Source organism: Rhinolophus sinicus, linkage group LG05 (assembly GCF_036562045.2).
Source record: "Rhinolophus sinicus isolate RSC01 linkage group LG05, ASM3656204v1, whole genome shotgun sequence".
Classification (NCBI taxonomy): Eukaryota; Metazoa; Chordata; class Mammalia; order Chiroptera; family Rhinolophidae; genus Rhinolophus; species Rhinolophus sinicus.
In genome coordinates, this window is record NC_133755.1 from 81641804 (window position 1) to 81665395 (window position 23592).

The 23592-nt window shown below is 55.4% G+C and overlaps 1 protein-coding gene across 7 annotated transcripts in view; it reads right to left on the bottom strand.

Annotated features, from left to right (window-relative positions):
* GRM4 (glutamate metabotropic receptor 4) overlaps positions 1 to 23592 on the bottom strand; it is a 120865-nt gene that overhangs the window by 25360 nt on the left and 71913 nt on the right. For 6 of the 7 annotated variants that reach the window (XM_074332812.1, XM_019738762.2, XM_074332814.1 and 3 more), the window contains exons 4-6: positions 14052 to 14187; positions 11006 to 11160; positions 8761 to 8901 (exon numbers count right to left, since the gene is read on the bottom strand). The exons of the other annotated variant lie outside the window; for it this stretch is intronic. In XM_074332812.1, coding sequence (XP_074188913.1) covers positions 8761 to 8901; positions 11006 to 11160; positions 14052 to 14187 — 432 coding nt within the window. The remainder of the gene's footprint in view (positions 1 to 8760; positions 8902 to 11005; positions 11161 to 14051; positions 14188 to 23592) is intronic. 7 annotated transcript variants of the gene reach the window in all.

Here is a 23592-nt window from a genome sequence, read left to right on the forward strand (position 1 = left end):
AGGGGCCTTGACTCCACTGGCTAAGGCAGCGATGGTGAGCGCTGAGGGGACCCAGCAGTGTCTGCGTTCCCACGCACAGGTCCACACATGTAACCCAGCATAGGTATATGTACATACCACACACGTCTACACACACAGAAACTTGCATTTACATACAAATATGCAAACACATATACCAGCTTTTGTTCCTTGGGCAAACTTCGGAAGTAGGTTGAGCGGGTCCCAGGATGCCCCCAGAGAGAGCTGTCTGGGGTAGCAGACCAAGCACACACAGCTGGCCCTGACTCCCGGCTCTGCCATGGACCCACTATAAAATCCAGGCCACGTAACTAGTCTTCTAGAGCCTCAGTTCCCTCAGATGTAAATTCAAGATAATATTACTTACCTTGAGGAGCCACTGGGAGGAATCAAGGAGACGCAGATTTAAAACACACGGCATCGCACCTCGTCCACCGCAATCCTCCGTAAGCCTCAGTGCTCCCGTCCCCACTGACACAGCTCCACCAGGGAACTCCCCTCCCCCAGAGGCTGTCACACCAGCCCAAGGCCTCCCCCCGTCCTGGCTCGACTTGGCACGTGCTGGCTCTCACACACACACACACACACACACACACACACACACACACGATGTGTGCCGACAGGGACCCAGGTCAGCTCAGTGCCCACACACAGATCGGGGAGAAAGCCGCTATGTTGTACTTTCTGGCCACTCCCCTTCTTTCCTAACTCCACCTGTGGTTGAGCCAGTCTCCCTGTCACCTCCTGAAGCATGCAGGTCTGAGGGTACCTCAAGTCCTGAGGCTGAGGCCAGGCTCCACCACCCCTGTCTTGCCCAGCATGCCCGCAAGTCACGTGGCAGGCTCTCCCTCACCCAGAATGACACACTTGTCCTGCAGCCGCGTAGCATGGTTTCTGGGGGCCCCTCCCCACGGATTTTCAGCCTCCATCAAGTCGCCTGCTTTCTAGGGTATCTCTGAACAACTCAGCCTGGTCCCCTCCATTCCTAGGTCTGTCCCCAAAACTCGACCTCAGCTCTCCACCACCTTTTATCCCAGGGAACGCTGAGCCGGCCCGAGTGTCGAGTGTCGAGTGTCGAGTGTCGGGGGGATTACTGACTGGTTGGGGCAGGTGGGGTGGGGAGGCGAAGGGGCACGCCCAGCAGGGGTGGGCTCTTGACTCTCAAATGTCCTTCCCAGCTCCGAGAGCTATGTGGTACTATAGCCCAGGGCTGCACAACCTTGAGCTAGCCACACACCCCTTCTGAAGGAAAACAATTCTTGCAGCCCCCAAGAATGGGACCCCGGGATGAAAATACTGACAGAGAAGCTGAAGTCCTGGCTGTGATGGTGACTTCCAGCTGCCAACGATTGCAGCAGCTGACAAGTTGTCATTGCAGTTGGTAAAGCTCACTTCTGGGTGGCCTTTGAATGGAAATGCAACGTTTGAGAATCATCCTGGAACTCCTGGGTCCCTAGAGTCTGACCTCAAGAATGTGTCCCCGAATGTCCACAGGCCTCAGTTTGAGAAATAGGACATGTGTATCGGGGCCAGACGGAAGCAGCTTGTAACCCCCCTGCATGCAGCCTCTTATGGGCCTGGCGTGTTGCTTGGCATCTGTGAAATGAGGTTGGCAGCCAGGACCATTAGAGAACAGTCGTATCTGTGGCTGAGGCCATGCCTGGGACCTGCAGGCCAGCTCCCAGAGGCTGTTCTTGGCCACTCACTGGTTCTCAGGCCTGTGCAACTCAGCCCAGGAGCTTGGACTCAGGTCTCCCAGACGGGGTAGGATCCGGGACGGGGGTGAAGGGGAGAAAGCTCTGGGGGCCTGAGTCATGCTCATCCCCACACATACGTGGATGTCTTCTCTCCCCCGTCACTCAGCCACACTCCTTCCCCTTCCAGCATCTAGTGTTCCCTCTGCTGGATCTTTCCATCAACATAGAAATACTCATACGCTGTCATTTCTCCCATTGAGACAAACAAAAACCCTCTCTTGACACCACTTCACCCTAGTAGCATCCGTCTTTCTCTGTTTACAACAGAACTGCTCAAAAATGTTGTCCCGACTCACTGCCATCAATTTCCCTCCTCTGCTTTCCTCCTGACCAGCTCCCATCCAGATTTTGCACCTACCTCTCCAAGAAAATTCCAGGTTGCTGAGGCCAATGGTCCATTCTCAGTCCTTATCTCCCTGGGCCCCTCAACAGCATGTGATGCATCGGTCACTCCCTCCTCCCTGATGCCCGCTCCTCACTCCAGGACCAGTCCAGGTTTCCCTCCTGCCTCCCTGGCAGCTCCTGCTCAGCTCCAGTGCCAGCCCTCTCCCCACCCTCTTGTCATTCGTGTCCAGGGCTCAGTCCTCTGACCTCTAACCACACTCACTCCCTGTGCTCCCAGCCAGTCCCATCCGTACGCTGACAGCTCCCCAAATTATAAGGCCGGCAGGGCTGCTCCACTAATTGCAGGTTCTAGGTCCCACTCGACGTGCCACAAGGACACCCCACAGGCATCTCACGCTCCACGTCCTAAACTGAACTCCTGGCTTTCTTTCTTCCCAGCCTGACGCTCCCTCCCCTCCCCCCGTTTCAGTTCATGGCCAAGAAACTTGGCGTCATCCTTGATTTTCTGTTGTCTTTCTCTACCTCAAATCCTTCAGCCAACCCTGTGGCCACATTGCGAAACTTAGGAAAATCTGACCCCTTCTCACCAAGGCCACGGCGACCACCCCGCTCCAAGCCCCCATCACCTCCCACCTGGGCTACAGCACTGGCCTCCTTCCTGGTCTCCCGTGCTACCTGCGCCCCTATCTCCTCTCCGGGCAGCAGCCAGAGCGCGCCTGTTAGAACCGAGCTCGGATCACATCAGTCCTCCTCCACACCCGGCAACGGCCTGTCAGTCTGCATGAAAGACTAAATCCTTACAAACTGCCTGCAAGGCTACCAGACTTGTGCCACCCGACCTCGTCTACCTGTGGCTGTCTCTGCTTCAGCCACATGGGCCTCCTCTCTGCTCCCCAGACTTGCCGGGTCTGAGCCTCGCTCAGGGCCTTGGCACAGCTGTGCCCTCTGCCTGGCATGCTCTTTCCCACGTCTCCGCATGCCTCACTCTCACTGCCTTTAGGTCTCTGTTTAAGTAGCACCTTCTCAGTGAGAACCCCTGACCTCCCGATTTAAAGGCAACATGCTAAGTCTCCCAGCACTCTCACTTTCCCTCCAAGAGGCCTCCGGGATCTACCCTCTCTGGTCTCACTACTAGGTCCTCTTTTGAGGCCTACACTCTGGCTTCGGGGAGCACACATTGTCTGCCAGGCCACATTGCCTCCCTCCTGCAGGGAGAGCTCCTGCGGCAGGTCTGTCCCCATCCCAGAGCCCAGCACAGGACTAGGCACACAGTCAGCCTCTTAGTAAACACAGCCTCTTAGAAGCAGCACTGAGTGGAAAGGCCCAGGATCCCTCCGGCCACCATACGGTTGATGGCTTGAGCAAATGTGAGTTTCTCTAATGGGCAGCACATCCTGGCACACAGTAGGTACTTCCAAATGTTGGTCTTCCTTCCATTCCCCAAGAAGGAGGCTCCCTCAGTTTCTTTTGTGAATGTGAAGGTGGGAAGGTCTTCAAAGCCAGGCTGGAATAGCCAGGAGGGCCCTGGGGCTAGGGTATCAGCTGGCCCAAGGCAAAACATCTCTGGAGCCAGACAGCCTGGGTTCAAATCTCAGCTCTGCTACTTACTACCTTGTGACCTTGGGCAACCTCTCTGTTTCAATTTTCTTATCTGTAAAATGGGTTGCTGTGACGATCAAATGCAAAGCACTAGAACAGAGCTTGACAAGTAATAAATGCTATATAAATATTAGCTGTTGTTATTGTTATGGCTATTAGCGTAGGCTGGGTGATGGGCGTTTCCCATGCATTCCCAGCTGCCATGCAGCCACCCGCCCTCTCAGAGCTCCTGGTCCCCAGGAGCAGCAAGCAGTAAATTTCTCCTATTTCCTCATAAACCGGGCCTTCCTCCACTCAGCCATCACCTGGCTGGCAGTGCTGTCAAAAAGACAGATGCCACATCTGCCTTGTTTACGGCTTTAGTTCCCAAACCCTGCTCTCAGGGAGGGGGCCGGGAGAGGAGGAGGGGGGCGAGCATGCCCTCCCACAGGCCTTGACAGCTGCAGATGCCCGCGCAGTGACCCCCATCTCGCTCAGGTGTAGGGTGAGCCACACACAGGCCATCTGCAGGAGTTTCCGGCAGATCACCGATTATGCAGACTGAGACAGGCCATTGCAGGGTTTGATGTGATCCAATCTATGTTCTAACAGGCTCACTGCTGGGGACAGGACCCCGGGGCAATGGGAGTTGGTGATATGGTTCCCATTTTACAGATAAGGAAACTGAGGCCTTAGGAGGGGAAGTGAGATGCCCGAGGCCACATGGCAAGGAAATGGTAGCACCAGGATTCACACCCAAGTCTATGGACTCTCATAGCTGTACTCTTATGTGTGAGAAAGAATGGGTGCCCACCCATACCTCCTCACCCTTACCACTTTGAGACACATCAGCCCACTCTCCAAATGCCACTCTTCTGAGACTTTGTCTGGTCACAGAAACCCTCATGGCCCAGGCACTAGACAGACTAGAGTGGCTGAGGAACTAACGCCCTCCTGGAGAACTACCAATGATTGACAGAAGTTGGTGTACTCATCCCCAGGCCCCCGCACCTCCAGTGGGATGACTGAAAAGTGTGCTCCTCTGTCCCCAGAGCCCCAGGGAAGTAAATCTCCAGCTTTCTCAGTGGTAACCTGTTCCTCCGTATCACACCCTTTATGGCAGCCTTCCCTCCCCTACCTGTGTTTCCTGGTATCCGCTCCCAAATAAACTACTTGCTCTCCAATCCTTGTCTTGGAGGGAATTCAACTGAAGACAGCCTTGAAGGGTAGATCAAACCTCCCCAAGTATTTCACACCAGGATAAGACGTTCAGAAGACCACTGGGCCCATCTGTTGACCTGGGTGGCAGGGGATGCATTTGGCAGAATCAGCACAGGAGTGGTTCCCTGTGAGATCTCGGCAGGGCAGGCAGGGCCTGTGGGACTAACAGGCAGAGGCAGACTGTTAAATCTGTTAGCATCGAGGTGACCAGAGTGGGCCAATCCAAGGCTACCAGTGTGGATGGGGCAGGCATCCTGGAAGAGGTGAGTGGAAGCCAGGCTCTGGAGACAGAGGGGGTAAGTGGAGAATACAGAGCTGGCTGAGGGCAAGAGAGAGAGTCCTGGAGGAGTGGGAGTGGGGGATGGAAGCAGGAGAGGAAGGGCAGGAAAGGGCACCAGCTCCGGAGCCAGGCTTGCCTGGGGGTGACTCCAGCTCTGCCAATTCTCCAGCGCTGTGATGTTCACAAACTGCCTCAGTCTTCTCTTCTGTAAATGGGCACAATCCCTGTGACAGCCTATACCACCCACCCTGGGGATCCAGGATCTTGTAGCTGGCAGTATCGGTACCGACAGAGTTGGACTATTAAATTACCCAGTTGCCTATAAATCCCATCTCTCCCACTCACTCTCTATAACGACAACCATTTCATCAGCACCTCTCATACGCATCATTTTTCAGCCTGCCTCTTCATACACTTTACCTCCAACCCTCACAAGAACCCATTGGGATGGGTGTTGTTTTCTTTGTTCTACAGACAAGCTTCTGAGACTCAGAGAGGTTAAATAACTTGCCCAAGGTCACACAGCAGGTGTCAGATCCAGACCCAGGGTGAGTCCCCTGCCCCCTTCAGGTGCCCAGTCCAGAGCCAGCACTGTGGGTGTCAACCTGCTCCTCCTGGCCAGACGTTCTCCCTAGGGACCAGTTCAACTCAAACCAGGGCAGGGCCATGGGAAGCCAGAGCTGCCTCCCCCTCAACCAGGGTTGGTCTCAGGACCCACAAATATTCCAGCAGCTCCTCCACTCCTCACGTCACCCAGAGACGGGGCCACACAAAGACTTTTACCAGCCTCTGCTGGGGCGTCAGGTGCAGCAAGAAGGACCCATGTTAGCTGTGAGGTGCTGTCCTTCCATTCCTCCCCGTGAGACACACCCCGTGTTCACTCCAGCTTCTGCTCCTTTGCCCAGCCCTTCCCTCCCGCCTGGGGTGCACGCTATCCTCCCTCATATTACCTACCTCTCCCTCTGAGCCACCCACACTTTGCTGCACAGTAGAACCACCTGGGGCACTTTTAAAAAAATCCTGATGCCCAGGTTGTATCCAATTCAATCAGAATTTCTGGGGGTGGGAGTCAGGCATCAGTAGTTTTAAAGGTCCCCAGGCGATTCAATGTGAGCAAGGCTGGGGAATTACTGTTCTCACCCAAGATTCCCAGCCCTAAATACCCATAAAATCACCTGGGGAGCTTTAAAGAAATTCCATAGTCCAGGACCCACCCCTGAGTTCTGTTTAGTGGGTGTGGGGCCCTGGTATGGTTTTAAAAGCTCCCAGGTAATTCTAATGCACAGGCAGGCCTGAAAGCCACCTTTTTACTGTTGACAAACCACCTCCATTAATGCTTTCTCACTTGTGCTGAGACCACTCTCTGGGCTGGCTCACCATCAATCCCATTTCTCAGATGAGAAAGCAAAGGCCCAGAGAGGCCACAGAGCTTGCCTCACAGGGAAGCGCTATACTCTTCTGAATCCTGCTCTGGTCCTCCTTCCCCCACCTGCTCTGACAGCCCAAACACCTCCCTGAGGGCTGCTAGAGAGGAACCCCTCTTCCTGGTTCACCCACTCAGCTGGGAAGTGTTCATGAATCCTGACCTGAAGACTGAGTCTGGACAGAGCCTACATGGACGGACCAAGGCCTTCTCCCCACCTGCCCCTCCCAGAACAAGAGGTGACTCCTTGCCCTGGGCAGGTAAGACCAGTTATCCATCTTCCAGTCTCACCCATACCCATTCCAAAGCCATGTCCAATGAACTATAGTCCGGGTGTCCATATAATTTTCCATCCCCACTTGGGCACTTCTGAGAATGAAGGGGGATGCTCTCAATAATTATGCCAGGAGAAAAGGAATGAACAGAATGCATGGTCAACCTACCCACGAGGGCTCAGCCTCCCATGCCCAGATGTGTTTGGACTTCTTGCACTTCTGCTGTGATTACTGCCTAATGAAGGTATTTGCTGTGCAGCCTTGGGCAAGGTGATTGCCCTCTCTGACTCTCCATATCCTCCTCCATAATATGGGAATTCTAAAAGCCCCTAGAGTTGTTATGAGGGTGAAATGAGATGATGTCTTTAAAGTGTCTGGAACATAGCACATGCACAATAAACAGTGTTGTTTATGGTTATTAGCTTACCCAGGAACATAATCCCCTATACAAGACAAACACGCACACACACCCCTTCTCCCTTAGATATACCGACTCATGCACACACAATCACACACAAGTGTGTGTACACACACACTGCCACCTACATCCACATAGGAACTTGCCTGGGCCCTTAGGGGATACCCACAGTCCTAAGTGGCACCGGTCCCAGCAGGCCCTGGCCACCAGAGGGCACCATGCTCCCCACCCTCCCCATTTTGTTCCCTCTTCCCTAGCCCTTTCAGACCACCCCACTGCCAACAATTCATACAGCATGTCCCTGCAGCCCACTCAGTGGCCTCTTGGTCATCTGGCCCTCTGCCCCAGCACTGATCTGTCCAGGAGGACATGAGGAAATTCCTCATCCTTGCACAGGCACCTCTCAGGCAGAGGGGCACCCAGGACCCTCCCAGTGTCACTGAGGCTGGGTCCTGGTGCACAGCTGCCCAGACCAAGAGCACATAAGGACCCACATCCAAATGTGGATGCACCATGATGGCAACCTAGGAGGCTGAGGGCTTAGAGGTCAGACCTGGGTTCAAATCTTGCTCTACCACCATCCATTTGTGAAATTCAGGTCCCTTTTCTTAGTTTCTCTGTGCCTGTTTTTCTATCTGTAAAATGGGCGCATTGTGCCATCCTCACGTGGCTCATCCCCTGTCCTTTTCAGGACTCTGCTCAAAAGTCACCTTTGCACGGAGGCCATCTCTGTTGTATCTGTTTTATTTGTTTCTACTGCACATTTTCCTTTCACATAGTCTACATTTACTTATTGATCTTGTTTTTTGTCGCTCTCCCCACTAGGATAACTAGGACAAAAACTCCAAGAGATTTTAGACTCTCCTTCACTGCACTATCCACTGTGCTTAGACCAGGGCCAGGCACATCCTGGAGTCTAACTTGTGTTTGTTGAGTGACTGAGGGAATCCGGAGGAGTTAGAAGTGGTTTCTGTAAAGAGCTCAGACCGCCAACGTTAGGATTTGACACAGGGCAGCTGAGATTGGTTCAGTTCTGTAGGCTCCAGATGAACCCTGAGGCGGTCACAGGCAAGATGGTGCCTCTGCCGAAACCCAGGAGCCCCTTCCCCCACTCAGCAGCGTCACCCATGGCTTGTATGAGACACCACAGCAGTTTCTATCACCATAAGCCTTTCCATTCCCGAGGCTTCTCAGGGTCTAACTCTGAATTGGCCCTGGCCCGCCCCCCTCGGGGCCCCAACTCCGCTCCCAGATGCCACCCATCTCCTCGCCACGTTGCCTGGGCCCCTGGACACTCCTGCCCCTGCAGTGTCGGCCATAGGCGCCCCTTACTCGGCGCTCGCACCCTTTTCCCCTACAGCCCCACCCACTCAGGGCCCTTCCTGGCCCCGCCCCCTAAAAACCTCTAGGTCTCGGACCCGGCCCCGCCCGGCGCGCGTGCTCACTGGTGCACTTCTTGAAGTGGCTGCCCTTCTTGAGCGCGTGGCGGCTCAGCTTGCAATGGAAGTTGTCCTCCCAGAATTCCGCAAACCAGATGTTGCGCCGGTTGTTGTCCAGCGTGCGGCTGGAGAAGTAGCGGTCGAAGCCTGGCAGGGAACCAGGACGTCAGGGCCTCATGACCCGCCTTCTCCACCTGTCCCCAGCCCTTCCTGCTTCCTCCAGGCTTAGAGATGGCCCAGGCGGAGGGAGGGAGGAAGGGAAGAGCAGGGCCCAGGTGGAAAAAACAAAATGTGGAGCATTTCATTTCACTCAAAATGAAAAGAGCTGTATTAAGTCCCAAAGGGACTATGTGTAATCTTACAAGTGCTACCTTTCTGGAAGAGAAATACACCAGGAGGATTTTCTGCCTCCATTAGCTACCAAAACGCTAATACCGGGCCTTTTTCAGAAGGAGCTACCTGGAGGTCCTGAGGTTAGAGCAGAGAGAGGCTATGGGGATGCCCAAACCTGGAAGCACCTGAGTTCTCTGGTCTGACAAGGAGCCCAGGCCAGAGAGGATAGGGGATGACCCAGGTCACACAGCAAGACCAGGACCTGGACTTGGATCTTCTCCCTTGAAGCGCAGAGCTTCCCCAGCACTGACAGATGCAGCCTCCTCCTCCATGTGCTCCTGGGGGTACCAACTCTGCTCTAAGCCCAGAAAACCCTGTTCTACGGTGGGCAGGCTGAAAGGTGAAAAAATGCCCATTCTCTCCTCCCACAGCCTCTTCTGCATTGGTGCGTGTTCCATGTAATGTGCACAGTTGACTCAGCTACTTGGGACAGGCCAGAAGGCATGAAAGCTCAATGGGGCCTACACCAAAGGTGAGCTTCCTGTCTGTGGCTGGGTCCAAGTGGAGGCTGACGACTAACAGAGCAGTGGGAGAAATGCTGGCATTGGTGGTGGACTGGCCCAGAGCAGGGTTTCTCCACCGCGCACTTTGGGCCCGATCTTTCTTTACTAAGGGGCTGTCCTGTGTGTTGCAAGATGTTGAGCAACATCCCTGACCTCTGCCGACTAGATGCCAGTGGCATCACTCCCCAATTATGAAAAAAATGTCTCTAGACGTCGCCAAATGTCCCTGGAGGGTCAAAAGCACCCTCAGATGAGAACCACTGCTCCAAAGGCGTTTGAACCCAGGACTTTCCTGACAAGTCCTAGAGAGAAAAGGGACTTGTCATGAAAGTCCTGGGTTCAAATGCCAGCTCTGCCACTTACTAGCCACTGTGTCACTTTATCTCTCTGAGCCTCAATGTGTTCACCTACTAAATGTGGATAAAAGTGTCTCACGTGGTTGCTGGGGAGACTAACTGAGATGTCTGTAAGGGGCCTGGCATTTTAGGTACCAAGAGCATAGCTATTATTTTGTGTTTATTAGGGTTTGAGGCTGAGAGGGGTGTGGAAACTGCTGCCTGTGCTGCCTCTGCCTCGGGGTGAACAGAGGACGCTGCTGTGTGACCTTGACCAAGTCCCTCCCCTGATCAGGCCTCTGTCTCTTGGAAAGTTTGGTGGAGGCAGGTGTCTGCAGGCCTTTCCATTGAATGGAGCGAGAACAGAGGAGAAGGCCCTGGGAGCCTGCCTCCCCGTGGTGAGGACCCTGGCAAATCAGGCCGTTAATGGAAACTTAATGCCTCACTCCCAGCAAGGTTCCAGCCAGACCAGTGTGTTCCTGCCCAGAGTGACCATCGGTTCTGTCCCAAGAGGAAGGGACGCTGAGCAGGGCAGGCCTAACCCCAAAGCCTGCCAGATGCAGGCAGGCTCTGCAGGGAGTTCCCTGCCCCTGGCACAGCACCCTCTTCTTGTAGCCTGCTGGCAGCTCCCGGCCCCTTCCAGCAAAGGCCTCCCTCCAGGCAGGATGAGGGCCTCGTCCCAGATGGAGAAGAGATGGGAGTCTATGAGGATGAAGGAGCATCCGTAATAAATGAGCCCCCTGTGTATAACACGTCTCCCACATTCAAAGATATCTGAGAAGGGAGGAAGAAAAGTCCTGAATCTGGATTCGTATCCTGCTGGATTGAGTGTGGCCAAAAAGGCCTCCCAGCCCAGAACGTCAGCACAAAGAGGCTGTGGGCCAAGAAAGAAGACAGACAGGATGTGGGAAGATGAGGAGTGGGAGAAGCAGGGAATGGCGGAGGGGGAGCAATCAGAAGGAACAGTTAGGGATGACACTGACGGTGGTGGTAGGCGAGAGGTGGGTGTGCTGGGTCTACCTCGCACAGACATCCTCTTGGGGAGGATGGTGACAGCGCCCTCAGCCACCTCCTCCAGGTGCAGCACAGGTGCGATCTTGGAGCCCCAGCTGTCCGAGCCCATCCAGAAGAAGTGGCCTGTCTGGTTGGCCTTCCGTGCAGCCTCCAGCACACGCCTGTGGGAACACACACCAGCCCAGCCCAGCCGTGTCTGCCCATGCAACTGCCTCCACCCTGGCCATACCCGCTCATGGGCCCTTGGCTGACCCCTCCCCCAGGCACACACCTGTCCCCTCACAGCCCATGCCTGTCCCCAAAGCTATGCCTGGATCCCCCACCCCTGGCCCACATGAGCCCAGGGCCCATGGCTGCCCCAGAACCCATGTCTTTCTCCCCAGGCCCATGGTTCCCCTGCCCCTGGCCCACAGCTACCCCTCTCACCCATATCACCCATGTACCCCTAGCCCCTGCCTGTCCCCTGGCCCGCGCTGCCCACAGGCCCCATGTGCTCCCTCAGACCCACTCCTGTCCCCTAGGGCCACATCTGTCCCTACAAAGACCACACCTATTTCCCTAGGTCTGTGCCTGCCCCATGTCTGACCCAGGCTCCCAGAACCGCATCTGCCCAACCCCTGTTCTCTCAGGGTCATGCCACCCTCACCCACATCTCTTGGCCACTTCTCATATTTGCACACACACACGCACACACACACGCACGCATACACGCACACCTCTGCACCCTTACCCCCTCTGTGCTTGCTGCTCCCCTGCTAGCAGTGCCTTCTCCACCCCACCTCCTTCTGTGCCAAAAGTCCAGGTCCTTCAAAGAGCTGCTCCCTACACCCTCTTGGATGTGGGAAAGGATGTGGGGCAGCCTCTGGTGGCAGTGGCCTTAATCAAATCAGGGGCCCTGGAGCCCAGCACAGGGCCGAGGCCCCGGGAGCTGCTCCGTCAGTGGTCAGCAGATGCATGAACTAAAGGGCCTCTCAAAGACATCTCCTAGGAGGAGAGAAACAGGAGGGCTGGGCAGAATCCCTCCCACCCAGCTCCTTCCTCCGGGTGAGACTGGAGCATAAAGGAGGCAGGCAGCTTGGTCAAGATCACACAGCAAGTGAGAGGCAGGGATACTAGAAACTCGCCAGGCCCCTCCCATGGGTGAGGGCCAGGACACAACTCCAGGGCTTGGGGTGGCTGCTGGCCCTGTGGGAAGCGACGTACTGCAGAGGACAGCCTGTGGATGCCTGGAAGAAACTTGTTCCCAGGCCCCCGAGACCATACCTTCCCTCCGTCACCATCTCCTGACTCTGGACATTTCCAGCCCCCAGACCTGCTGCAGGCCCCCCAGGGCCTGCTCTCAGAACCATACCCACAGCCCTATTAATACCCACTTGCATCCTGCCGGCCAGAAATGACCAAGCTTCCATCCCTGCAAAGTCACCTGGGTTTATTTTTACTTCTATTTACTTCTGGAAAATGCATGTGGATTTCCAGAAATGCCCCCACCATCCAGCACACTTCCTACAGCGACTCCAAGTCAGGCTAAGGCCCTTCCCCCTCCCCCAGGGGCCTGGAGTAGGGGCGTATCTGGGTGGGGTGTGCGACCCGACAAGTGCTGGGCTTTGGGGTGGGAGTGGGAGGCAGGAGCGCAGGGACCGGTGACTGAAGTGAGGAAAAAGCTCCGAAGGGCCCCTCCCAGGAGGTGGCTGATCTGTGGGCAACAGGAACCTCTGGAACCAGAATTAGGGATCCTGTAAGCTTTGAGGGGGTCGGAAGCAACCTCTGCTCAGCTCAGAGGAGTCAGATGGACTCAGAAGATTCCCCCTCCCTGGTCTTTCGCTGCCTGAGACACCTCCATTAGAGCTGCTCCTTTCGGCTTTTGAGGCCTTAATGATCTCCCAGAACTTTCCGCTCCATCGCTTCATAGACCCAGAATGTCTCCTGGGGCAACTCTGTTTTGCTGCAGTTCAGAAGTCCAGGATGGGCTCTTTACCAAGTGGGGGAAAAGTATTAGGAAGAATGGGACCCAAAGTGGACTCTGGTTAGCAATGGGAAAGGAGCTGTATGGTGGCAGCTGGTGGGCAGGGAGGCCTGAGGGCACAGCAGCTCTGACAGCTCAGGCCGGCTCCCTAAAGGCCAGGTCTGGGGTGGACCACATCTGCTGTCTCACCCTCCTCTGCAAATGCAGGGGTGTGCCTCCCCCACCAGACTCGGAATAGGGGCTGTGTCTCCCCTCAGACTGGGGAATCACGGAGGCCTGGCCCATCTTGGCCCTGACATCCAGTCTCAGAGAGGTGGTAACACGGGAAAGGCAGTAAGAAGGAAAGCAGGTTAGGAGGGGCGCTCAGGGGTCATCTTTTAAAGGCACCAAGTTTCTGACCTGTGACCCAGGACCCAGGGGCAGATGTGCAGAGAGATGGGCTGGCCCAGGGTTTGGGCTCCGGGAGCCCACCTGCTCCCATTCTGCAGTTGCAGAAACAAGGCCCAGGAAGGGGCCACACTGCCCACAGTGGTGTGTGCCCACGCCAGGACTAGAGCCACAGCATAAGCGCCTTAGTCAATATTCTGAGCTCACTACCAAAGAAAAGAGGGAGGTACTGAGAGGTGGCCAACATGCATTAGGTGCCTACTGCATGCCAGAGAGCTCTAAGCCCTTTATGCACAATCTTGCAAACACTATCAGGCAGGTATCATTAGCTCCTTTTTTAAAGCAGAAAAGACACCCAGAGAGGTTGAAAAACTTGCCTGATGTCACCGAGAGCAGGAGGAAGAGCAGGATTAGAACCTAGGTGCTCAGGCCCCAAGCCCAGGGCCTTAGCCCCTCCACAAAAATACCTGCTTCCCATCCCGGGTTGGTAGAATGGATGCAGGACACAGAGAGGGGGAAGGGCAGGGATGGCCATTAGCAGTAGCCTGTGCCCCCACACACACACACACAAGGGTGTCCCAGCTCCACACTCACCAGCCCACCCCTCCCCTCTGGATCCCAAGCTGGGGTCAGACTTGTCTAGCAAAGTCACCAGCAGGGATCCCTGGCTCCCAACCCCTGCCCCGCTGCCTGGACCCTCACCTGATGTCATCCTCATTGGCAAAGATGATGATGGCCCTGGCGTTGGACGTCTCCAGGAGGCGCCGAATGATCTTGTCAAACTCCCCTGGCTTGGGTTCCCTCGGTATCTTCACCGATTGGGCAATGCACACGCCCCCTGCAGGAAGGATGCCAGTCAACCCAGGGTGGGCAGGGAAGCATGAGTCTCTCTCCCCTTCACCCCCCAACACACAATTCCCCCAGGAGAATGAGGGTGGGGGCTGTCCAAGTTCCCCAGCCTGACTCCTAGCCCTGAGTTCCAATCTTTGGGCACAAGCTGTGTAGTCAGGACAGCCACAATGAACTTTTGGTTCCACCAGTCACCAGCTGGGTGATCCTGGACACGTCACTTAAGTTCTCTGTGCCTCAGTTTCCCCATACATAAAATAGGCTGCTAGCAAGAGGCACTACAGCATCATATTTAGGAGCTAGTCCTGCCTACGTTCAAATCTCGGCTCTGCTACTTACTGCTCTGTGACCTCAGGGCAGTTACTGAACCTTCCTGTTCCTCAAATACATCACCTATAAAGTGAAGATAAGAATACTACCTACTTCATAAGGTTGTTATAAAGCTATGTGAGTTAATGCATATAGATACAACAATACTTGGCACATAGCAAGTGCTTAGTAAACATTGATGATTTTCATTGTAAACACTTCATAAGGTTTTTTAAAGGAGTAAATTTGAGAATGAGAAAAAACTGCCCATCCTGGGCCATTAGTGCACCCCACACCCACACCCACCTCCCAGGGCTCTTGTTTCCAGGCTCTGTGCTCATCAACACGCCCCTTGGAAAGAGCAGGGCTCATGGCTATTGACTGGTACCCACACATCCCGGGCCACGATGCTGCAAACCCAGCTACGTTATCGCCCAGGTCTTCCCAGGTTCCTTTGCAGGCACTCACTCACAGGCCCCTCAGAGAGTGGGCTCTCCAGCTCCCACCCTGACCTGGCAGGGTGCCTCGACACCTCAGCCTCCCCGCATCTTATTTGCGATCAGATTCCCAGCGGGATGCTCCGGAGAGCCCAGGAAGGCCATTCGAAAGGAGTGCTTCACATAGAAGGGACATTTTTATTTATTCTAGGATTGCAAAAATGACTACACTGTGCTTTACTATCAGAGAACCCAGTAGAAAGCAGCTTATAACTGTAGCCTCTTACATTACCTTTATTATACAGGATGAAGAAACAGAACTTTTTTTAATGACAAATCAAATGTTGTTGCTTTCCTAATAACATTCTTTAATAAACTCATTTTAAACTCTAAATAAATAAATAACTACGTGCTTCAGGTGGGGTGACTGGAGCAGCTCTGACTGGGACCAGGGGGCCTTTGGGAGCCCTCCTGTCACTCTTTCTCTGGTCCACGGCCCACCTGGCTGGGTCCTGAGGGAGGGGCCCCAGGCCCAGCCTGCCCCTCGAGCTCATTTCTCTGCAAGGAGCCTGGTGCCAAGCCAGCGTCAGGATGCACTCAACACACGGCAGAGCCGGACTCACGCCCAGGCTGTGGTGCTCACAGAAGCGCTGGGAGCCTTTGATACGTCCCCCAGCCAGTTCCCAGCCTCAGACGTGTCCCTCCAGTGCTGGCCAGGGACAGGTGTCATTCGTGTTCTTAAATCCGCCCTGATCTCCAGGTACAGAAGCACTTGTGGACTCCTGTTCTCGTCATTAAACGTATTTGACAGAGGAGGAAACTGAGGCTCAGAGAAGAGAAGTGGCTTGCCTAAAGCCACACAGTGCCCTGCCTTACTGGGGTACAGAAGGGTATTCCCATCCAGGAAATAAGACCCCCAGGGCTCGCGGTGGCAGAGTCAGGGCCCAGTTGATGGAAAAGCATGGGGGATTATTCTTAATGAAGCCAGCCCCTTTGTTAAGACCACCACCCTCCTGAGTCCCACTCAAGGGTCTCAGCCCAGCTTCACCTCAAACAGGACCCCTTTGGGCCCCAGCCAATGCTTCAAACCATCCACCTGGCTGGGCACCCCTGGGCCTCCCAATGGCCTCCTGGTCCAGGCTGGGGCCACCTGAGGCTTCTGCACAGGCTCCACGCACCTGTATTGGGGCCTGAGCTGCAAGGGGCTCACAGTGCAGGGGGACACAACCCCCCACAAGTCTGCCGGGGAAAGGTGCCAACACCCAGCTCCGCCCAAGGAGGGGCCTCTACCCATGGGCTTAGTGCCAACCAGGTAAGACTGCCCAAAGGCGGTGACCCTGAGCTGAGTTTTACAGGGAGGAGGCGCAAGCAGCCAGGTCAGGTGCATTCTGAGGGGGACGAGGTACTCACACTAGAAGTGGGGCAGCTCTGTGCCAGGTGCTGGCCGGGGCTGGGGCCCTGCCCCCAGGAAGTGCGCCCCCTGCTGCTCTGCGGCAGGCAAGGCAGCCTGGCCCTCAGCTCCCACCCTGGTCAGCACCCCCCTCCCTTACTTTCTGCCTCTTTCAGGCAGGCCAAGCTCCTCACGTCTCTCCTAAGCCTCTCAAAGAACTCCCAAGCTCCGGAGGAAAGTATGGTTGCCAGGAGCTCATGGGGGAAGGAGAGAAGGAAGAAGGGTCCTGGGGCAGTACTGGGCCCCACCAGTCCTGGGTCACAGGCAGAGCCAAGGGGAGCCAGTCTGCTGCCCATAGCACTGGCCCTGCACTAATGGTGGCTGGGCAGACACGCAGCTCCAGCTAAACCCTCCATATGGTTCCTTTCCAGTTAGAAAGTGGGCCAAATGCGACGTTTCTCCCCCATGAGGGGAGACAGATGGACAAGAGGAGGAGGCTGGACGGGGGTGAGGGTGAGCCACCTGGCTACAGGAGGGAGGGGGGCCCAGAGGCAGAGGGGAGGGAGGCAGGGCTGGGAGTTAATTGTTCTCCAACAGGGAGAAACTCTTAGGTTAAGTAATCTTTCTGGGCAATGCTCCCCTAAGAGGTCCGTGGGCTGGCCCCACGTGAAACCCCAGGGCATATCTTGCATGCTTCGTTTTGCTAGTGAAGGAAGAATTAGGTGACCACAGCTCTGTCAGCTAGAATGTGAGTGAGTCACAGGCACTTGAGCTGAGAGCACGGTCTGAGCCAGGTGTGATATTCTTACAACCACAAGAGGGGGGCCTGGACGGGAGTTTGGGGGGTTATGCAGAGCTCAATGACACTGGTGAACATTATGGAGTGTCTGACCCATGTGGCATATTTTTCTGCAGCTGTTACATGGATCCAGTCACCTGAGCTCGGCATCATCAGCACAGCTCCGATATACGCGTATAAACGAGCAAAGTGAGTCACAGAGACGTTAAGTGGCTTCCCCAAGGTCACAGACAGTCAGAGGCAGAGCAGGGGTTTGACCGCAGGCTGCCTGTCGCCCACAGCCAGCCCTTCAGCCCATCCACTCTGTCATGACCAAGGCCCTGTGGAGTCAGAGGGACCCCTGGGGCCCGTTAGCACAGGCAGGCCGGGGCACAGCACCTGACCTGAGGTAAGTACCCACTGGTATCACTCAGGGTGAGGAGCCCAGTGCCAATGGTGCCCCTTTGCACTGCTGCCCAATTGTCAGCATGGCTGCCCAGGGGACCCTAGAGCAGGGTTTGGCTCAGTAGGGCCTACTGGGGTGACACAAGCTCCCAGTAGTTAGTGACATAGCATCTGCCTCAACTGCCCTGCAGGGCCCGTTCTATTGCCAGAGAGGACTAGAGTGGCCGGGGAAGGACCAGCATTTACTGGGTACCCACTGCATGCCTGGCACTCAATGAATCCTCATACACCCTGGGGGCAGGTGCTAACAGCCCCATCTTACAGATGAGGAAACTGAGGCTCAGAGGTACTAAATCACCTGACAGAGCTCACGCAGCCGGTAAATGGGACTGCAATCCAGGTCTGTGTGCAAAGCCTCTCTTGGGCAGAGAAAGGGAAGTCCCGGGTCACTGGGTCTCTGTTAACCCCCATCTCCTGCAGCACCCCTGGAGAGACCCCAAGTAGCACACCAAGCCGGCCAGCCCTCCTATGTCCAGCCTCTGCAGCTGCAGCTCCATCACTGTGGGGACCATGGCTGACACTTTCCTGAAACACCTTCTTCAAACCTCTCCACCAAGGAAGGGGTACTTTCTTTCCCCCATGGTCTCTCACATTGGATGAAACAAGAATCCATGAGTCCACACTGATAGTAAATATGATCAAATTAAACCCACCTAGCGAGGAAAAAGCCCATTCCCACTTCTGGGAAGAGGCTGGAACCCTCCAATAATGTCCCCAGCTCCAAGCACAGGCTCATAGAAGGGAGGGGCATGGAGGAGTCTGAGGTTCCCCATGGCCCCCAGGCCCTCCTGGATCCGCCTTAGCAAACCCCTTACTCCACACGCCAGCTTCCCAGCCCCCTGGCAAGCACCCGACTACCACATGCCAGCTGCAAGCTGCTGCCCGCCAAGACAGTGCCTCCGCCTGCAGGGCCAGGGGCAGGAAGCCACAGCCACTTGCCAAGAACATCTGAGCACACGGGGGTGGTAGGGACCTCAGAGACCTCCTGGCCCAACCTGGACTTGAGAGAAGAGACAGGCCAGAGAGGAGCATGCTTTGCCCAGGGGCACAGAGTAGCTGGGGCAGAGCCCACTCCAGATGAGGCTCTCGCCTCTGCACCAGGGGTTTAGAATCCAGGCCAGCCCTCTGACGGCTTCCCACGTGCTTGGTCACTGCACACGTAAGCAGAGCCACACAGACTATACCCCGCAGTGATCCCGTTTCTCCCTGAGCCCCACCAGCCCACCCGACTCTCCAGCTCCTCAACTCCCACCCTGCCCTCATCCCAGACCTGCAGTGATATGCAGCTGTGGTGGCCCCAAATCAGCCCTGACACCACACCTTGCTCTCTCTCGCCCTGTGCTGTCCCACCAGTCAACCCGGCTTGTGCTTGGTCCCACCCCTCAAAGCCCCACCTCTGCTACAAGAAAGCTGGACTATTTCATCGAAGAGTGTCCATTTGAACGCTGTGGAGACCACGTGGTGAGGTCCAGTAAAGCTGAGTATGCTGAGTGCCTACAGCCAGCACGTACATCCCTTCCACACTCCTTCCCAGAGAAATGCACACGTGGGCACGAGGACACGTGCACAAAGAACTCGCTGCAGCACTGTTTGAAACAGCAAAAATAAATGGAAACCACCCAAATATTTTCCAACAGAAAAACAGATAAACTGTGGTGTGTTTGTACAATGGGATATTGTGTAATTAAGATTAATAAAACAGCTCTCATATCGGCTGGACAAAATCATGAGAAAATAGTTGACTGAAAAGCAAATTGCAAAATGATCTATCCCATTTCTGTAGAATTTAAACTTTTACTTATTTAAGTGTCTTTTTCCAGGACCCATCAGCTCCAAGTTAAGTAGTTTTTCCAATCTAGTTGTGGAGGGTGCAGCTCACACTGACCCATGTGGGGATCAAATCGGCAACCCTGGTGTTACGAGCATCGCACTCTAAACAACTGAGCCAACCGGCCGCCCCCTCTGTAGGATTTAAAGACTACATATAATAAGACTTATTACACGTGGACATACACATATATATGTGAGCAAAAGCTGCATGAAGGCAGGAGATTTTGTCTATTGGATTTGTTGTACTCGCCCCAATGCCTAGAACAGCGTCTGGCACATACTAGGTGCTCAATAAATGCTCGCTGAGTGACTAAACAAGGATGAAAAGGGAACCCACCATCTTCAGTGCTGTGGTTACCTCAAGGGAGGGAAGGACACGAACAAGACTCAGGAGGGCTCCACGGGAGGTGGAGGGACGGGAGGGAACCCATGTTTTATTTCTTCAAAAAATAATCAGAAGCAAATAATGCAAAATATACATGCTCAGTAAATGTGGACCCCAGGACCCAGGCCAGACAAAACTCTCAGACACAATGACAGTGAAGGCATTCCAGGCCTCCCTCATGTGTGCTGCCTGGTGGAGAACACACCAGAGCACACTCAAGCCTTACCCTGTTCATCCATGAAATGGGGCCTCTCGGTTGGTCACTCCTGGCCCAATGGCACCTAAAGTACACACAGTGGGGCGGAGGGGGCAGGGTATGAGGAGCCTGCCTGGGGCCGCCCGTCTCCTGCCAGCCAGCCAGCTCCTGAAATCCTACCTTCCCCTGAGGAGGGCTCCAACCTGGCCAGCCCTCCCGTGGTGTGAGCTGGAGCTCTGTGCCTCCCCCAGGCTTCAGGTACCTTCCTGACTTGAATGTGACATAGAGACTCCACTGGTGAAACTTAATATTGGTTTCCTGTTGTATTTGTGGTCTCTGTGCCCTTTCCATTTGTGGTCTAGTGACCTTTCCCAGTGTTCTCTGGGTCTAGCCAATGTATGTGTCTGTGTCTGCGTCCACCTGCACTCCCCAAGGGCAGGGCTGGGTCTGTGTGCTCGTTCATTCATTCGTTTGTTCATTCATTCATTCATTCCAGAAGTGCCCTGCTCAGTTTCTGGCACAATTGATCCTTAAGAAATGATAGCAAGTAAGACCCCTTCCTTGGGAGCTCCGCGTCTAGTTGGAGAAGCAAGACCAGAAGAGAGAACATCAGCCTGAGAAGCCAAGATGCCAGTCTCCTGCCTGGTGGGAGCAGACCTTGGTAGGGAAAGGCCCCCTGGGTGCCAGGCCGGCTGTACGCTTCCCCAGATGCTGTTTATTCAACCACGTGCCCTGTCCCACACGTCACCACGGCTTTTCCTTCGTTGAGTCAACACATGTTTCCTGAGCACCTATTATGTGCCCGGCTGGGCTGAGATGCTGGGAGGCAGCCATAAGGACAGAGCCCTGCTCCCATGGAGCCTACATTGCTGGGCAAGCGTGATGGAAAACATCTTGGGGTCAGGACCGAGGTGGAAACAAGCAGGGCGATGTGAAGGACAGAGGCTGGAGCTGCACCCCCGCACTCTGGAGGCTCCGACCAGGCCACAGGGCTGACGAGGCAGAGGCAGATTTGGATTCTGCAGGGACTTTTCTCTAGGAGCTGCTGCCTTATTTGTGAGCCAGAAATTGGAAACACTTTGGGCCTGTAAATCCCACCCTCAGTGAAGGCTCACTGCTGAAGTGACCTCGTTTCCTGGGCTCCACTGGCTTGGATTGTCTGTGCCTGGTTCCCTCCATCTGAGCCTGTTTGAGGGCTGGCACACAGACACCCGCAGGCACTAAGGGACACCGAGGGGGAGTCCGTCAGCCCGCTTGCCTGCGGGGAGGTATCTCCCTAATGCCCCAGTGGACTGAGGTTTACACAGGTGTGATCACTGTACCTGTGCTCAGCTTCCACCTCCTCCCAGGAGCCCCTGTCCCCACTGGAAGGCTCTCCCCACTCCACCTGTCTAAATAAGTCCTCCCCCGCCGTCCTGCGAGGCCAGCCCCTGCCAGCAGCCCCCAGGTCTCCTACCGTCATGGCCCCCACCCTGGCAGCCTGGGAAGGCAGAAAGAAAGGCCTCCCCCTGGAGCAGCCTGCTTTTGCCCATGCCCGCCCCCAGGTAGGGGCCGTCAGGGGACCAGGGTTCCCCAGTTCCTCCCCAGAGCTCTCAGCCACGTCCTCCAGGCTTGGGCATCCCTCTCACTCTCCTTCAGGTTTCTTCCAGCTCCTTCCTTCATCCTCTCCCTCACCAGGAGACCTACCCTTGCCAGGCCCCAAGGCAAGGTTTGGACCCTGCCCAGGAAGATGCTAAACAGCCAGCCTGCAGGCAGTGGGCAGCCCAGGTGACCAGGATAAGGCACAGCGTCCACAGCTCCCCGGGGACTTGGCACCCCCCCAACCCCCCGCCTCTTGTTCCAGCACCCAGGGCCCTGGGTCGCATTCTGCACCCCGGGCTGCTCACTCTGCCCAAGCAGCACCCCAGGCTCTGAGCTCCAGACAAGGAAGAAAAAAACCCTCTTTAGAGCATCAAGCAATTTCCCTGGGGGCACGGCCAGGCCTGTCCTCTCCTAGTCCCGCAGCCGCAAGAGGCCGGCAGACATGGGCTCCTCTTCGCCCCTTTCCTTTTTCTTTTTTTTTTTTTTTTTTGTCCTTTTAAATTTAAAAAGGGAGAAAAACAATGAAAAGACAAATTCTAGGAAATCAAGTGGAAAAATCTACATTACAGCAAAATGTGAAGGCAGCAAACTGCAATGGGGATAGAAAGGGGGTGGAGTTAAACAAACCAAGGGGGCCCCCCAGGCTCCCCTAGGTTCCTGGCGGAGAGGGAGGTGGGGGGGCTGGTGGTCACCCTGGACCTTAAGGCTTCTCTCTCTCTCGCTCTCCCTCTCTCTCTCTCTCTCTCTCTCTCTCTCTCTCTCCCTCTCTCTCTCTCTATCTCACACACACACACACACACACACACACACACACACACGCTTGCATGGTCCTCCCCTCCTTTCCTCCCACTCCAAAACCAGGCCCTCTCCCCAAATTCGCTCTCAGGAAAGGCAGCTACTCAGAGGGATCGATGACTAATAAGATGCTCCTTTTGTTTTCAGCTGGGAACGCAGCCTTTACCTACATAAATGGGGCTCTATGGCAGATTCCAGGCAGCAGAGCTGTGGCGGGGGCTGGGGGGGGTACTCTGAGGTCAGCAAGGCCCTGAGTGAATGCCCCCCTAACCTGCGGCTGTTCCAGGGTGAGCAGGGTGGTACAGGGACGGTGAGGGGTGGCCTCAACTCCAACCAGCTCTGGCTCCAGCTGGGTGTGGGGCTCCACGGGGGCTAGAGGCCTGGGAAGGCGGGGTTCAGGCCCCCGTCCCTTTCTGCTCCTGCCCCCAGCCCTACTCTCCACCATTCAGTTGCCACTCCAGCCTCATTCTAAAGCATGAATCCATCTGACACATGGCTCCCTGCCTGCAACCCTCGTGGCGCCCCATGTGTACGTGTGAGTGTAAGTGAGTGCGTGTGTGTGTGTGTGTGTGTGTGTGCGCGTGCGTGTGAGTGCATGTGTGAGTACATGTGAGTGTGTGTGAGTGCGTGTGTGTGTGTGAGTCTGTGTGAGTGCGTGAGTGTGTGAGTGTGTGTGAGTGTGTGTGAGTGTGTGAGTACATGTGAGTGAGTGTGTGTGAGTGTGAGTGCGTGTGTGTGTGAGTACATGTGGGTGAGTGTGTGAGTGAGTTTGTGTGAGTGCATTGTGTGAGTGTGTGAGTACATGTGAGTGAGTGTGTGAGTGCGTGTGTGTGAGTGTGAGTGCGTGTGTGTGAGTGCATGTGTGTGTGTGTGACACACAGGACTAGGCCTGCAGCACCCAACCTCACACTGTTTCGCCATCCTACCACATCTGCTCCCCAACAGGCCTTCGCAGAGGCTGCCCCCTCAGCCAGGAGGGCCCCCCAGGGCTGGTCAGTGACCCTCTGGCTCCCCATTGCAGTCCTTCCCTCACTGGGCCTCAGTCATGTCCTTGCCGCCCGTCTCTATACTAAGGGCCTCACAGCACCCAGTACGCACGCCGCACCTGTTTGGGACAGGCAGTGATTCCTACCTCCTAGATGAATGAGCCACTAAGTGTCTGACAGGGACGGGAGGGGCAGCGTGGCAGAAGCTGCTATCGTGGGCGTGAGGCAGAGGCTGTGTAGGA